Below are 17963 nucleotides of genomic sequence, written 5' to 3' on the forward strand. Positions count from 1 at the left end.
GATAATTTTTAAATTAATTTTTCCTCATAATCAAACATACAGTGAGAGAATGCATAAACAGGCATTTGAATTATATACAAATCATGAAGTCATTTTCAGTTTCTTGTATGACCACAAGTTACAGGACATGTAAGAGAAAACATTAGGATGCAATTATGTAAATTTACATTTAAAATTAAATTCAGACTTACATGAAACTATTTGTATAAAGAGTTAAATCTTTTTAGAAAAAAATTGTTCCTCAAGAATCGTCAGCTCTGATTCACTTTGTTATAAAGCAGAAACTAACACACCATTGTAAAGCAATTATACTCCAATAAAGATGTTTAAAAAAAAAAAAGAATCATCAGCTCTAGAGTACTAAAATTTATATTTTGAAATAGTTTATCATAAGATTAACCCAATGTTAACTTTACAGCACCATAACTATATAATACTATAACATATAAAGCTATATATTACTGTGACTATGTAATACTCTTAACAGCTGCATTAATAGTTGCATCTGCAGAAAGATCCTTCTTAAAATAAAAAAAAATCAAAACTAATTTATGATCTTGCATTTGCAAAGAGTGACTGATGTTGCTTTCAGTTATATCAATTTAAAATGAGGTTACTACACTTCCGGGTAAGATGGCGGAAGAGTAAGACGCGGAGATCACCTTCCTCCCCACGGATACAACAGAAATACAGCTACACGTGGAACAACTCCTACAGAACACCTACTGAATGCTGGCAGAAGACCCCAGACCTCCCAAAAGGCAAGAAACTCCCCACATACCTGGGTAGGGCAAAGCGGAGAGATTCCCGCACAGAGGATCGGTGCCGAGCAGCACTCACCAGCCTGAGAGGCTTGTCTGCTCGCCCACCAGGGCGGGCGGCGCTGGAAGCTGAGGCTCGGGCTTCGGTCAGAGCGTAGGGAGAGGACTGGGGCTGGCGGCGAGGCTCAGCCTGAAGGGGGCTAATGTGCCACAGCTAGCCGGCAGGGAGTCCAGGAAAACTCTGGAGCTGCCGAAGAGGCAAGAGACTTTTTCTTCCCTCTTGGTTTCCTGGTGCGCGAGGAGAGGGGATTAAGAGCGCTGCTTAAAGGGGCTCCACAGACGGGCGCGAGTCACGACTGAAAGCGCGGAGCCCAGTGACGGGTGTGGGATGCTGGGGCTGCTGCTGCCGCCGCCAAGAAGCCTGTGTGAGAGCGCAGGTCCCTGTCCACACCACCCTTCTGGGAGCCTGTGCAGCCCGCCACTGCCGGGGTCCCGGGATCCAGGGGCGGCTTCCCTGGGAGAACGCACGGCGCGCCTCGGGCTGGTGCAACGTCACGCCGGCCTCTGCCGCTGCAGGCTCGCCCCGCACTCCGTGCCCCTCCCTCCCGCCCGGCCTGAGTGAGCCAGAGTCCCCGAAGAGGCTGCTCCTTTAACCCTGTCCTGTGTGAGCGAAGAACAGACGCCCTGCGGCGACCTACACGCAGAGGCGGGGCCAAATCCAAAGCTGAGACCCAGGAGCTGTGAGAACAAAGAAGAGAAAGGGAAACCTCTCCCAGCAGCCTCAGAAGCAGCGGATTAAAGCTCCACAATCAACTTGATGTACCCTGCATCTGTGGAATACATGAATAGACAACACATCATCCCAAATTGAGGAGCCAGGAGTCAGTGCTGTGCCTCTGAGGTGGGAGAGCCAACTTCAGGACACTGGTCCACAAGAGACCTCTCAGCTCCACATAATATCAAACAGCGAAAATCTTCCAGAGATCTCCATCTCAACACCAGCACCCAGCTTCACTCAACGACCAGCAAGCTACAGTGCTGGACACCCTATGCCAAACAACTAGCAAGACAGGAACACAACGCCACCCATTAGCAGAGAGGCTGCCTAAAATCATAAAAAGTCCGCAGACACCCCAAAACACACCACCAGACGTGGACCTGCCCACCAGAAAGACAAGATCCAGCCTCATCCACCAGAACACAGGCACTAGTCCCCTCCACCAGGAAGCCTACACAACCCACTAACCCAACCTTAGCCACTGGGGACAGACACCAAAAACAACAGGAACTACGAACCTGCAGCCTGCAAAAAGGAGACCCCAAACACAGTAACATAAGCAAAATGAGAAGACAGAAAAACACACAGCAGGAGAAGGAGCAAGATAAAAACCCACCAGACCTAACAAATGAAGAGGTAATAGGCAGTCTACCTGAAAAACAATTCAGAATAATGATGGTAAAGATGATCCAAGATTCTATTTCCCAGATCCAAAATCTTGGAAATAGAATAGACAAAATGCAAGAAACAGTTAACAAGGACCTAGAAGAACTAAAGATGAATCAAGCATCGATTAAAAACACAATAAATGAAATAAAAAATACTCTAGATGGGATCAATAGCAGAATAACTGAGGCAGAAGAACGGATAAGTGAGGTGGAAGATAAAATAGTGGAAATAACTGCTGCAGAGCAAAATAAAGAAAAAAGAATGAAAAGAACAGAGGACAGTCTCAGAGACCTCTGGGACAACATTAAACGCACCAACATTCGAATTATAGGGGTTCCAGAAGAAGAAGAGAAAAAGAAAGGGACTGAGAAAATATTTGAAGAGATTATAGTTGAAAACTTCCCTAATATGGGAAAGGAAATAGTGAATCAAGTCCAGGAGGCACAGAGAGTCCCATACAGAATAAATCCAAGGAGAAATACGCCAAGACACATATTAATCAAACTGTCAAAAATTAAACACAAAGAAATCATATTAAAAGCAGCAAGGCAAAACCAACAAATAACACACAAGGGAATCCCCATCAGGATAACAGCTGATCTCTCAGCAGAAACTCTACAAGCCAGAAGGGAGTGGCAGGACATAATTAAAGTGATGAAAGAGAAAAACCTGCAACCAAGATTACTCTACCCAGCAAGGATCTCATTCAGATTTGATGGAGAAATTAAAATGTTTACAGACAAGCAAAAGCTGAGAGAGTTCAGCACCACCAAACCAGCTTTACAACAAATGCTAAAGGAACTTCTCTAGGCAAGAAACAACGAAGGAAAAGACCTACAATAACGAACCCAAAACAATTAAGAAAATGGGAACAGGAACATACATATCGATAATTACCTTAAATGTAAATGGACTAAATGCTCCCACCAAAAGACACAGATTGGCTGAATGGATACAAAAACAAGACCCATATATATGCTGTCTACAAGAGACCCACTTCAGACCTAGAGACACATACAGACTGAAAGTAAGGGGATGGAAAAAGATATTCCATGCAAATGGAAACCAAAAGAAAGCTGGAGTAGCAATCCTCATATCAGACAAAATAGACTTTAAAATAAAGACTACTAGAAGAGACAAAGAAGGACACTACATAATGATCAAGGGATCGATCCAAGAAGAAGATATAACAATTGTAAATATTTATGCACCCAACATAGGAGCACCTCAATACATAAGGCAAATACTAACAGCCATAAAAGGAGAAATCGACAGTAACACAATCATAGTAGGGGACTTTAACACCCCACTTTCATCAATGGACAGATCTTCCAAAATGAAAATAAATAAGGAAACACAAGCTTTAAATGATACATTAAACAAGATGGACTTAATTGATATTTATAGGACATTCCATCCAAAAACAACAGAATACACATTTTTCTCAAGTGCTCATGGAACATTCTCCAGGATAGATCATATCTTGGGTCACAAATCAAGCCTTGGTAAATTTAAGAAAATTGAAATTGTATCAAGTACCTTTTCAGACCACAATGCTATGAGACTAGATATCAATTACAGGAAAAGATCTGTAAAAAATACAAACACATGGAGGCTAAACAAAACACTACTTAATAACGAAGTGATTACTGAAGAAATCAAAGAGGAAATTAAAAAATACCTAGAAACAAATGACAATGGAGACAGGATGACCCAAAACCTATGGGATGCAGCAAAAGCAGTTCTAAGAGGGAAGTTTATAGCAATACAATCCCACCTTAAGAAACAGGAAACATCTCGAATAAACAACCTAACCTTGCACCTAAAGCAATTAGAGAAAGAAGAACAAAAACATCCCAAAGCTAGCAGAAGGAAAGAAATCATAAAGATCAGATCAGAAATAAATGAAAAAGAAATGAAGGAAACGATAGCAAAGATCAGCCAAACTAAAAGCTGGTTCTTTGAGAAGATAAACAAAATTGACAAACCATTAGCCAGACTCATCAAGAAAAAAAAGGGAGAAGACTCAAATCAATAGAATTAGAAATGAAAAAGGAGAAGTAACAACTGACACTGCAGAAATACAAAAGATTATGAGAGATTACTATAAGCAACTCTATTCCAATAAAATGGACAACCTGGAAGAAATGGACACATTCTTAGAAATGCACAACCTGCCAAGACTGACTCAGGAAGAAATAGAAAATATGAATAGACCAATCACAAGCACTGAAATTGAAACTGTGATTAAAAATCTTCCATCAAACAAAAGCCCAGGACCAGATGGCTTCACAGGTGAATTCTATCAAACATTTAGAGAAGAGCTAACACCTATCCTTCTCAAACTCTTCCAAAATATAGCAGAGGGAGGAACACTCCCAAACTCATTCTACGAGGCCGACATCACCTTGATACCAAAACCAGGCAAGGATGTCACAAAGAAAGAAAACTACAGGCCAATATCACTGATGAACATAGATGCAAAAATCCTCAACAAAATACTAGCAAACAGAATCCAACAGCACATTAAAAGGATCATACACCATGATCAAGTGGGGTTTATCCCAGGAATGCAAGGATTCTTCAATATACGCAAATCAATCAGTGTAATACACCATATTAACAAGTTGAAGGAGAAAAACCATATGATCATCTCAATAGATGCAGAGAAAGCTTTCGACAAAATTCAACACCCATTTATGATAAAAACCCTGCAGAAAGTAGGTATAGAGGGATCTTTCCTCAACATAATAAAGGCCATATATGACAAACCCACAGCCAACATTGTCCTCAATGGTGAAAAACTGAAACCATTTCCACTAAGATCAGGAACAAGACAAGGCTGCCCACTCTCACCACTCTTATTCAACATAGTTTTGGAAGTTTTAGCCACAGCAATCAGAGAAGAAAAGGAAATAAAAGGAATCCAAATTGGAAAAGAAGAAGTAAAGCTGTCACTGTTTGCAGATGACATGATACTATACATAGAGAATCCTAAAGATGCTACCGAAAAACTACTAGAGCTAATCAATGAATTTGGTAAAGTAGCAGGATATAAAATTAATGTACAGAAATCTCTGGCATTCCTATACACTAATGATGAAAAATCTGAAAATGAAATCAAGAAAACACTCCCATTTACCATCGCAACAAAAAGAATAAAATATCTAGGAATAAACCTACCTAAGGAGACAAAAGACCTGTATGCAGAAAACTATAAGACACTGATGAAAGAAAAATCAGATCAGAAATAAATGAAAAAGAAATGAAGGAAACGATAGCAAAGATCAATAAAACTAAAAGCTGGTTCTTTGAGAAGATAAACAAAATTGATAAACCATTAGCCAGACTCATCAAGAAAAAAAGGGAGAAGACTCAAATCAATAGAATTAGAAATGAAAAAGGAGAAGTAACAACTGACACTGCAGAAATACAAAAGATCATGAGAGATTACTATAAGCAACTCTATGCCCATAAAATGGACAACCTGGAAGAGATGGACAAATTCTTAGAAATGCACAACCTTCCAAGACTGAATCAGGAAGAAATAGAAAATATGAATAGACCAATCACAAGCACTGAAATTGAAACTGTGATTAAAAATCTTCCATCAAACAAAAGCCCAGGACCAGATGGCTTCACAGGTGAATTCTATCAAACATTTAGAGAAGAGCTAACACCCATCCTTCTCAAACTCTTCCAAACAATATCAGAGGAAGGAACACTCCCAAACTCATTCTACGAGGCCACCATCACCTTGATACCAAAACCAGGCAAGGATGTCACAAAGAAAGAAAACTACAGGCCAATATCACTGATGAACATAGATGCAAAAATCCTCAACAAAATACTAGCAAACAGAATCCAACAGCACATTAAAAGGATCATACACCATGATCAAGTGGGGTTTATTCCAGGAATGCAAGGATTCTTCAATATACGCAAATCAATCAATGTGATACACCATATTAACAAGTTGAAGGAGAAAAACCATATGATCATCTCAATAGATGCAGAGAAAGCTTTCGACAAAATTCAACACCCATTTATGATAAAAACCCTGCAGAAAGTAGGCATAGAGGGAACTTTCCTCAACATCATAAAGGCCATATATGACAAACCCACAGCCAACATTGTCCTCAATGGTGAAAAACTGAAACCATTTCCACTAAGATCAGGAACAAGACAAGGCTGCCCACTCTCACCACTCTTATTCAACATAGTTTTGGAAGTTTTAGCCACAGCAATCAGAGAAGAAAAGGAAATAAAAGGAATCCAAATTGGAAAAGAAGAAGTAAAGTTGTCACTGTTTGCAGATGACATGAAACTATACATAGAGAATCCTAAAGATGCTACCGAAAAACTACTAGAGCTAATCAATGAATTTGGTAAAGTAGCAGGATACAAAATTAATGTACAGAAATCTCTGGCATTCCTGTACACTAATGATGAAAAATCTGAAAATGAAATCAAGAAAACACTCCCATTTACCATTGCAACAAAAAGAATAAAATATCTAGGAATAAACCTACCTAAGGAGACAAAAGACCTGTATGCAGAAAATTATAAGACACTGATGAAAGAAATTAAAGATGATACAAATAGATGGAGAGATATACCATGCTCCTGGATTGGAAGAATCAATATTGTGAAAATGACTCTACTACCCAAAGCAATCTACAGATTCAGTGCAATCCCTATCAAACTACCACTGGCATTTTTCACAGAACTAGAACAAAAAATTTCACAATTTGTTTGGAAAAACAAAAGACCCCGAATAGCCAAAGCAATCTTGAGAACGAAAAACGGAGCTGGAGGAATCAGGCTCCCTGACTTCAGACTATACTACAAAGCTACAATAATCAAGACAGTGTGGTACTGGCATAAAAACAGAAAGATAGATCAGTGGATCAGGATAGAAAGCCCAGAGATAAACCCACGCACATATGGCCAACTTATCTTTGATAAAGGAGGCAGGAATGTACAGTGGAGAAAGGACAGCCTCTTCAATAAGTGGTGCTGGGAAAACTGGACAGGGACATGTAAAAGTTTGAGATTAGATCATTCCCTAACACCATACACAAAAATAAGCTCAAAATGGATTAAAGACTTAAATGTAAGGCCAGAAACTATCAAACTCTTAGAGGAAAACATAGGTAGAACACTCTATGACATAAATTACAGCAAGATCCTTTTGGACCCACCTCCTAGAGAAATGGAAATAAAAACAAAGATAAACACATGGGACCTAATGAAACTTCAAAGCTTTTGCACAGCAAAGGAAACCATAAACAAGACCAAAAGACAACCCTCAGAATGGGAGAAAATATTTGCAAATGAAGCAACTGACAAAGGATTAATCTCCAAAATTTATAAACAGCTCATGCAGCTCAATAGCAAAAAAACAAACAACCCAATCCAAAAATGGGCAGAAGACTTAAATAGGCATTTCTCCAAAGAAGATATACAGACTGCCAACAAACACATGAAAGAATGCTCAACATCATTAATGATTAGAGAAATGTAAATCAAAACTACAATGAGATATCATCTCACACCAGTCAGAATGGCCATCATCAAGAAATCTAGAAACAATAAATGCTGGAGAAGGTGTGGAGAAAAGGGAACCCTCTTGCACTGCTGGTGGGAATGTGAATTGGTACATCCACTATGGAGAACAGTATGGAGGTTCCTTAAAAAACTACAAATAGAACTACCATATGACCCAGCAATCCCACTACTAGGCATATACCCTGAGAAAACCATAATTCCAAAAGAGACATATACCAAAATGTTCATTGCAGCTCTATTCACAATAGCCCGAAGCTGGAAACAACCTAAGTGTCCATCATCGGATGAATGGATAAAGAAGATGTGGCACATATATACAATGGAATATTACTCAGCCATAAAAAGAAATGAAACTGAGCTATTTGTAATGAGGTGGATAGACCTAGAGTCTGTCATACAGAGTGAAGTAAGTCAGAAAGAGAAAGACAAATACCGTATGCTAACACATATATACGGAATTAAAAAAAAAAATGTCATGAAGAACCTAGGGGTAAAACGGGAATAAAGACACAGACCTACTTGAGAATGGACTTGTGGATATGGGGAGGGGGAAGGGTAAGCTGTGACAAAGCGAAAGAGAGGCATGGACATATATACACTACCAAACGTAAGGTAGATAGATAGTGGGAAGCAGCCGCAGAGCACAGGGAGATCAGCTCGGTGCTTTGTGACCGCCTGGAGGGGTGGGATGGGGAGGGTGGGAGGGAGGGAGATGCATGAGGGAAGGGATGTGGGAACAGATGTATATGTATGACTGATTCACTTTGTTATAAAGCAGAAACTAATAAAAATAAATAAATAAATACATAAAATGAGGTTACTAAAAGTAACTGAGTTTGCCAAAAAGTAAGTAAAAAATATCATATTATCAATCAACGTATCAAATTAATAAAGTATTATTTTTGTATGTAAAATTATGGCATGAAAATATTATTTTTTGCAATTTGTATTACCCTATTATGTTTTATAAGTAATATTTTAGTACCTTGACTATGTTTTTTTCCTCTGCTTTTTGAGCAAGGAGTCTTGTAATTTCATTTTGCACTGGGCCCTGCAGATTATGTATCTAGCCCTGGTCCCCTCACTTCTGCTCTAACATTTTAACCAATATAAACATGGCAGAATGACTCAAAGCCCTACAGACTTCCTCTAATATTCAGATAGCTTTCAATATAGAAGAAGAGGAATAAAGAGAGAGAGAATTGGGGGGAGGGAAGAGTGGAGGGGAAGGAGGAAGAAGAGAGTAATAGAAAAAGAAATCAGTTAATTTGCTTACTTTTGTTTCCTAGGGGCTCCTGTTTCTCCATCAAAATGGGTACAAACACACTGGAGTGGAGATCGGGCAACACTAACATTTTCTCATCTCAACAAGGAAGATGAAGGTCTCTACACAATCCATGTACGAATGGGAGAATATTATGAACAATACAGTGCTTACGTCTTTGTTCGAGGTAAGACCTAGCAAAAAGCAGAACATCTGAGAATATTTAAAACACCGAGACCATGTCAGTCTATCCAAACATATTTTTGGTAACGATGAAAGAGCCAATGTAAAAATTTAACCCTGAAGGCACCAGTTGGAAGGTGACCAGTTTCCAGACTATGTTACTGTCACTAGTGTCAGTACTTTCCTCATCTTCAGTGAGCCCCCAGAGCAGTGCCCTGTAGGTGTCTGAGTAGAGAGACTAAATCCTAGTGATGCAAAAAGCTGTCTCAGTTTGAAGAAGCTACAATAAAAGAGTGATGGGGACTCACTCTTGAATATCTGTTTTGGAGAGCAAATTTATTACTTCATTCCAGGCCTTTTTTTTATAGCTTTAGTTTTAATGAACTAGGAAACAAGATGCTACAACTGTATCCTTAAGACAAACTATAACTGTTGGTTTTAGGAGTCTTTCTTTTTTCAGCGATGTCTCTAACAGGTCAGACATGTACAAGTGGGAATGTTATTTCTACATGAGATCCTAGCACATCTGGAAGACGATGAACACTTCCAGGCCACAAAGGCAGTACTCTGTGTTCTTTTACGTGATGGTCAGTCAGGTGTGGCCACACGAGGAGACAGAGGAGGGGCTCAGGAAAAGAGTGTATTATACTCATAGGTCCTAGAGAACCACCCAGGGCCACATGGGGAAGCAAAGGCACTACTGGTTGGTCAGGAGGCAGAAGAGGCAGAGGGAGAGCTTAGACCGCAGTCTGTATTGGAGTTCCCGTGGAAAAGGCATGGCAGGGCGGGGTAAACAGTTCAGGATTGGCTGGTGTGAACAACTTCAGCAGACCCTAAGCTACAGGGGTCGTGCTTAGTTGTCTGGTCCCTGGTGCTGAGATGATTAAGGCAGAGGAATATTTCCTCCTGGAGTACACAGGCCAGATGGAGGAGGTGAGCTCTGGACGGATTAAAATTGGCTAGCCCCCAGAAATGGGGGCAGAAAATCTTTCCCCACCCAGAAAGGCTTTTAAGATGTCAAAATGTCACAATATACAGAAAATAAACATATAAACAATACAGGTAGACTTGCTAATTTTTTATCTCTTGTGCATTAAATAGAACCATAAACTCCTAGGTGTTTTGATGCGGGTGGAACTTTAGAGGTCATGCAGGTGTCCTTAACTGGGGTCCACAGACTCCCAAGGGGTCTGTGATTATAACTGTACTTCAGTATAATTAGTTTCTTTGGTAAGCTCATGTATTTTATTTTATTTTATGCATTTAAAAACATTGTTCTGAGAAGGGCCCTCTAGGTTTTCTTTACCACTTTGCCAAAGGAGTCTAAAGCACACAAAAATATTAGGATTCCCCTTAATTTTTTTTTATAAATTTATTTATTTACTTATTTATTTTTTATTTTTGGCTGCATTGGGTCTTCGTTGCTGCACGTGGGCTTTCTCTAGTTGCAGTGAGCGGGGGCTACTCTTCATTGCGGTGCACAGGCTTCTCATTGCAGTGGATTCTCTTGTTGCAGAGCATGGGTTCTAGGCGCACGGGCTTCAGTAGTTGTGCCACACAGCCTCAGTAGTTGTGGCACACGGGCTTAGTTGCTCTGCGGCATGTGGGATCTTCCCCGACCAGGGCTCAAACCCATGTCCCCTGCACTGGCAGGTGGATTCTTAACCACTGTGCCACCAGGGAAATTCCTCCCCTTAATTTTAAGATGCAAAAACTATAGCTCAGGAAAGTAACATGATTTACCAAAAGCCTCACAGTTAGAAGCAGAAGTGGGACTAGGATACAGGCCTTCTGATGGCTAACACAGGATTTTAATTAGGGAATAGGTTAAGCTGCTGAAATGAAAATTTTAAAAAAAGTTTATTTCTGTCCTATGTCCATCAATCCAGAGGTAGGAAGGTGGTCCAGGTGGTTCTGCTCAACTCAGTCATTCAGAGTCCTGGCTCCCATCTATGTTGTTGCTCCACTGCCCCCGTGGTGCTGTCCTGTGTTCCTGTTCCAGCCTGTGGGAAGGGCAGAAATGCAGGGACGCACACTCACTTCTGCATGGTGAACACTCTACCACACATCCACAGGGAGCGAAGCTGGGCAACATGTTGCTTGCAGAAGCTCAGGGGTTCTGGTACTAAAAGGAAACAGGAGGAATGGATACTGGGGAGAGACAGCTGTCTATATACCACACCAGTACTGAACAATAACAAATGATCATTGAATTCTGCCATGGATTCGCAACTGATAAAGATGCACAGATATCTATGCCAGCTGAAAAATGGGGCAGACTTCCTCCTGCACAAAAGCATTTGGGAAAAGTTGTATCTTGTGAGGGGAAAAGAGGGGTAGCCCTCTGGGTCAGTTGCAGTAAAAATGGACGCCCTGGAAGTTATCAGCAAGTATGTTTGTTTAAACAAAGCACCCAGATAGACCTGGCCAGATGATAACTGAAAGCAAACAGTCTTTGCCTCTGCTCTCAGTCTGACCAGAACCAAAGAGTATCTCTGGTGACTCAAGAAACACTTAAGTTATGCCTTGAGGGTTCCCTTTGTGGACTTTTTCTGGGAGCTCTGACACAGTCCAGGGTTTCCTCAGCAACATTTCTCAGTGCCCACATCCAGAGTCGTGGCTCTCTGCAGGTTGAGGCCAGACTTCAGATGACCAACCACAGACTGGGGGGAAGGGATTGAAATTTATCATTAAGCCAATTTTCATATCCACAAAATAAGGGAAGATTCTAAAATGTATCAGATGTTGATGTGAGAGAATTGAAAAGATTCATGGGGAAGACAAAATTGCAAAGACAAATTTCAGAAATCGAGTTGTGGATTTAACTTTTAGAAGATTTCCCCTGTAAGTTTATTTTAAATGATATATTTTAGATTCTTTTAAAAAATCTTTATTGAGATATAATTACACACCATAAGAGTCAACCATGCTAAGTGGACAGTGCTTTTCAGAATATTCATAGAGCTGTGCACCCACCATCTACAATCCAGCTTAGAACATCCCCTTCACCCCAAAGAGATTTCTTGTGCCCCTTCCCCACTCCCATCCCCAGTCTAGCCCCCAGACAGCCACTAATCTACTCCCTGCCTCTATAAACTGTCTTTTCTGAACATTTCTGGATATCATATGTGATCTTTTACTTTTGTCTTTTTTCATTGAGCCTATGTTTTGAGGTTCTTTATGTTGGTACCTTGTTCCTTTTTATTGCTGACTAATATTGCACTGTATGGATATGCCTCATTTTGTGTGTCCATTCACCAGTTGATGGACAGATGGATTGTTTCCACTCTCTGACTATTATGACTAATGCTGCTGTGAACATTTGTGTTCCTATTCATGGACCTAGGCTTTCACTTCTCTTGGGTAGATAGCTACAAGTGGAACTGCTGGGTCATATGTTAAATTTGTGTTTAATTTTTTGAGAAACCGCCAAAGTGTTTTAAGTGACATTTTATGGTTTTTTTTTTTTTTTTAAACTTTGAGCTGCATGAGGCCATTTCAATGCATTTTTTAGAGCTCTGGTATTTTGCTGCTTAGAAACTTCTGAACCAGAATGATCAGTGTAGAAAGCACCATATGTCTATGGAAACACATTCCAGAGCTGTACATATTTGGCCAGTTTTTTATTACATACATAATATGTGTTCTTTCTGAAAAAATAGGTAATATAAATAAGAAAAAAAAGAAAAGCCATCGTAAGTCTAACATCCAGAGATACCTGAAGTTATCATTTTATCACATATTCTTTTAGACTTTTATATATTCTTTCCTCCCCTTCCCACACACATGGCAGGGAGGAAAGAAAGATGATACAATGATAAAGGATGGGATATAAATGTCATGAAAAAAGAATTACAAATGAAAAATAAATTATGAAAAAGTTTTCACTAGTAATCAAAGTAATAAAATTAATCTATCACACTGAAAAGATTTACAAGGTTTTAAAATCCACTGGGATGAAGGAATGGAGGGCCCAGCACTCCCACACATTGCTGGTGAGTGTAAATCAGTTTAGCTTTTCTCAGGGTGTTTTGCCACTATGTATCAACAGTGAGCATTTCCCAACGATTCTAGTTCTAGGAATTTAAGTGGACAAAGCTGAAAAAAATGTTTGTTTGGGGGAAAATCTGGAAGGAATCTAGATATCCACCAATGGGAACTGAAAACTAAGTATAATAAATATTCCATATAAACACACAAATACAGCACAGCAATGAAAACTAATGATGTATACTTACTAATATGAAAATATATTAAAAAAAGTTTACATGAAACTATATAGTCTAATCCCACTTTTATTTAAAAAACAATCACTTTTTTAAAAAATTGGAGTATAGTTGATTTACATTGTTGTGAAAAACAATTACTTTTGAGTTTATAAATATAGGGAAAAAAATCTAGAAAAATCTACACAAATATGTTAGTATTAGTAATCTCTGAGTTATGGAATTAAGAGGGATTTTAACATGTATTTTTTATTACATATATTTTACAAGCAGACACTACTTTTATAATAAAGATAAACAATAAAATTACTTACATTTTGATAAAAGTTATTAAATAGCCTGTGTCAGAGGTCAGAATATAAAGAGTAGCAGGCTAATCTTTGGCCTAATTAATCAAAGCTACAAAATGTTTGACTATTTGGAGGGTTGGGAGAAGGAAGGGCAGAGGCTAAGAAGAGGATTGACGTTGCCCAAGTGGGTGCTGTGGGCCAGACGCTCTGTAGCAGCTGCTGGGAGCCAAGAGCACAAGTGTGAAGCAATACAGCATGGTATTTGGATTTGGCTTCCAGCAGCTGCTATACAGAACTGTGTTTTGAAAGATTGTCAAGTCCACATGGCAAATGGCATATTCCAAGCAATTTTATAGAAATGCTGAGAAATGGCTCCCTAAATGTCTGCTGTCTGCCAGGCTCTGTTACATACAATGGATTTATCTATCAACACCAATGTTGCTGGTTGTTACATTATGGGCTTTTTGCTAAAAAGGGACATGGCTAGAGGTTGCCAGCTGTCCCCCTCGCAGCTGAGCAGCTATTAGGTCTGTTAACTTCAGCATCTCCACCTCCATCCTAGCTCTGCTCCACCTTCACCATCAGCAGACCTTCTCCCCACCATCCAGTGCTCTGAAAGCCTAAAAGGAACAAAGTTTCTTCCCACCAAAATGCCCATTTGCCGTTGTGTGGCATGCAGGAATTCTGCATTGTTTTAGGCACGATGATTTGGTTACACTCTCCTATAGCACTTATGCAGGAGATATTATCCTGCGGGTTCATGGGTTCATGCAGGTTCATGGGGCAAGAAACAGAATGTTCCAAACCGAACTGATTTAAGATCTTCACAGATAATGCACAGCCCTGTTAGCAAATGTTTCAGTAACTTATGAATTACAGAAGTATAGATCATAGGAAAAGAAAGTGTTTATTATTCAGTCAACAAGAGTGTTTTCCCTGGGTGAGTGGCTCCTACATGTCTCAGCCTCCTCTCCTACTAATTCCTGTTGTTAAAGGGTTGACCAGATGTCAAGTGGAATTGGCAAATGTGGTTCCCCTCCCCTTGGGACTCTGACTCTTATTTTAATCATTTTCACTTAAAAGGCTACTGTGGGGTTATTTTCATTCCCCTTCCTTTCCTCCTAAAAACACCCCTGAGTTACTAATTTATCTGTGCATACACTGCTGAGGGGGCCCACTGTCAGAGGATCCCATTTCATGAACAGTCATTGAACTCTGTTTCTTGTATAGTCTTGGACTTTTACTAAACTCAGATAAACTAAGCTCAGATGTGGCTATTTCATCAGAGTTACTTTTGCAAGGATCTTCAGCTTGGGAACAAACATTTAATTAAAATGAATGTTTTTGTTTCTCTTCCAAAATGGTGGTCCCAGCATAGGGATGGGCAAAGCTTCTTGGTTCTTCTTCTCTTGTGGATGTATCTAGAAGGTGACAAGAAGGGGCTGTTTGTTCCCCTTTGGAGCCGTTCATAGTTTCCGAGTAACACTGCACAATAATTATATTAAGAACAGACTTCCTGACATAACTTACATCAGACTTTTCTGATAGCAGTCCCCAACATGTCCTTATTTATTTTCTTTTAGAACATTTTGGGCAGGCAAGGGCCATGAGGCAGAGGTCATGGGTCCTTTTCAGAGCCCTTCCTAGCATAATGTTCCTTGTACTGATGGTGAAAAGCACACATTGTTATTTTGGTAAGCAAATTACAAAATTGAAGATTGCTCGACTGGGGCAAAAGGTATAGCCACTGCGGTGGTGTGGTAAGAAATGTCTGCACTAAGACCTTGGCCTTTGGGGCTGACAGAGCACATCTGAGAGGGTTAACAGGATCCTTCTGTATCCCCACAGATGCTGATGCAGAGATTGAAGGAGCCCCAGCCTCTCCCTTGGATGTGGTGTCCTTGGATGCCAACAAAGATTATATCATCATCTCTTGGAAACAGCCGGCAGTGGATGGAGGGAGTCCTATTCTGGGATATTTTATTGATAAGTTAGTACTTAGTCTAACTTCAGTTAGAGTGATTTGGCCATAGAGACACATGCTTGATTTCTCCCACCATTTCTAGGTGAAGTGTTTTCTTTACTGGTCTCCTCTCCCTCTTTTCTCTGTGTCTCTGTCCCTGTCTGGTGTGTATGTATATATATATGTATATACACATACCTACCTGTTTACCTAAATTCCAGAGATAATCCTTGAATTGTACTACCAACCCAAGTCACTAATTTGGCGAAAATATTATGAATTTGTTCACCTAATAGAGGCCACTTTAGAAATGAAATAGCTGGTATTCAATATGCTTAAAGTCCATATTCTTAGTCTGTCAGTAATTTAAGAATATTAAGTAATTTAAAGAATAATACTCTAAGATTACTAAGAAAATCTCATTTATATCACAGGATTCAAGTTTGACAAAGAAATAACAAATATCCATAGTATTAAACTGTTTTATCTACAAATCGTTGCTGTTTACATTCTCCAAAACTTAGAGACTTTATATTTATAGTAAATGGGTCTTACATATGAATTATCCAGTGAGCTTGGCCAATTTAGAAACAAATTTAGATTACTGACCTAAATACATTATTGTCTGACTTAGTTTCTTTTCAGATAGTTGCTCCAATTCTCTTCCATTTTTGAGTAATAACCCTGACTGTAAAAACCACTAGGGGCAGATAATCTATGCCACTGTAGTATGACAGGTTTGTACCAAGGTGGATTAAACTTAATATTTATAGCAGTAAGTAAGTGTATGCCTACTGGGCTCAGTACCAACCAGAGAAATATTTATAATAGATTATACTTTATTTAACCGTACACTAAATGTTTCCACGTTATTTCATCATTGAATAATGATGAACTGTGAAGTTTTAGATATATTCTTTTTTTAAAAATATGCATCTGTATTTTAATTAAAAACATAACTATCTACCTTTGTAAAAGTATCCCTCTATGTAAATGCACCATTTTTTTACAAATCTAGTAAGATTCTTTTTTTTGAATTTTATTTTATTTTTTTATACAGCAGGTTCTTATTAGTTCTCTATTTTATACATATTAGTGTATATATGTCAATCCCAATCTCCTAATTCATCCCAACACCACCACCCACCCTGCCATTTTCCCCCTTTGGTGTCCATATGTTTGTTCTCTGCATCTGTGTCTCTATTTCTGCCCTGCAAACTGGTTCATCTGTACCATTTTTCTAGGTTCCACATATATGCATTAATATATGGTATTTGTTTTTCTCTTTCTGACTTACTTCACTCTGTATGACAGTCTCTAGATCCATCCACGTCTCTACAAATGACTCAATTTCGTTCCTTTTTATGGCTGAGTAATATTCCATTGTATATATGTACCACATCTTCTTTATTCATTCGTCTGTCGATGGGCATTTAGGTTGCTTCCATGACCTGGCTATTGTAAATAGGGCTGCAGTGAATATTGGGATGCAAGTGTCTTTTTGAATTATGGTTTTCTCTGGGTATATGCCCAGTGGTGGGATTACTGGGTCATATGGTAATTCTATTTTTCATTTTTTAAGGAACCTCCATACTGTTCTCCATAGTGGCTGTATCAATTTACATTCCCACCAACAGTGCAAGAGGGTTCCCTTTTCTCCACACCCTCTCCAGCATTTGTTATTTGTAGATTTTCTGATGATGCCCATTCTAACTGGTGTGAGGTGATACCTCATTGTAGTTTTGATGTGCATTTCTCTCATAATTAGTGATGTTGAACAGCTTTTCATGTGCTTCTTGGCCATCTGTATGTCTTCTTTGGAGAAATGTCTATTTAGGTCTTCTGCCCATTTTTGGATTGGGTTGTTTGTTTTTTTAATATTGAGCTGCATGAGCTGTTTATATATTTTGGAGATTAACCCTTTGTCCGTTGATTCATTTGCAAATATTTTCTCCCATTCTGAGGGCTGTCTTTTCGTCTTGTTTGTAGTTTCCTTTGCTTTGCAGAAGATTTTAAGTTTCATTAGGTCCCATTTGTTTATTTTTGTTTTTATTTCCATTACTCTAGGAGGTGGATCAAAAAAGATCTTACTGTGATTTATGTCAAAGAGTGTTCTTCCTATGTTTTCCTCTAAGAGTTTTATAGTGTCCAGTCTTACATTTAGGTCTCAAATCCATTTTCAGTTTATTTTTGTGTATGGTGTTGGGGAGTGTTCTAATTTCATTCTTTTACATGTAGCTGTCCAGTTTTCCCAGCAC

The 17963-nt window shown here is 39.2% G+C and overlaps 1 protein-coding gene across 1 annotated transcript in view; it reads left to right on the forward strand.

The window, feature by feature from the left end:
- Positions 1–17963, forward strand: part of MYOM1 (myomesin 1) — a 148325-nt gene that overhangs the window by 52703 nt on the left and 77659 nt on the right. Inside the window, exons 10-11 of the mRNA XM_081252323.1 lie at positions 9069–9230; positions 15591–15732. Of these exons, the coding sequence (XP_081108449.1) occupies positions 9069–9230; positions 15591–15732 (304 nt within the window). The remainder of the gene's footprint in view (positions 1–9068; positions 9231–15590; positions 15733–17963) is intronic.

Source organism: Mesoplodon bidens (assembly GCF_964165515.1).
Source record: "Mesoplodon bidens genome assembly, chromosome: 13".
In the NCBI taxonomy this organism is placed as follows: Eukaryota; Metazoa; Chordata; class Mammalia; order Artiodactyla; family Ziphiidae; genus Mesoplodon; species Mesoplodon bidens.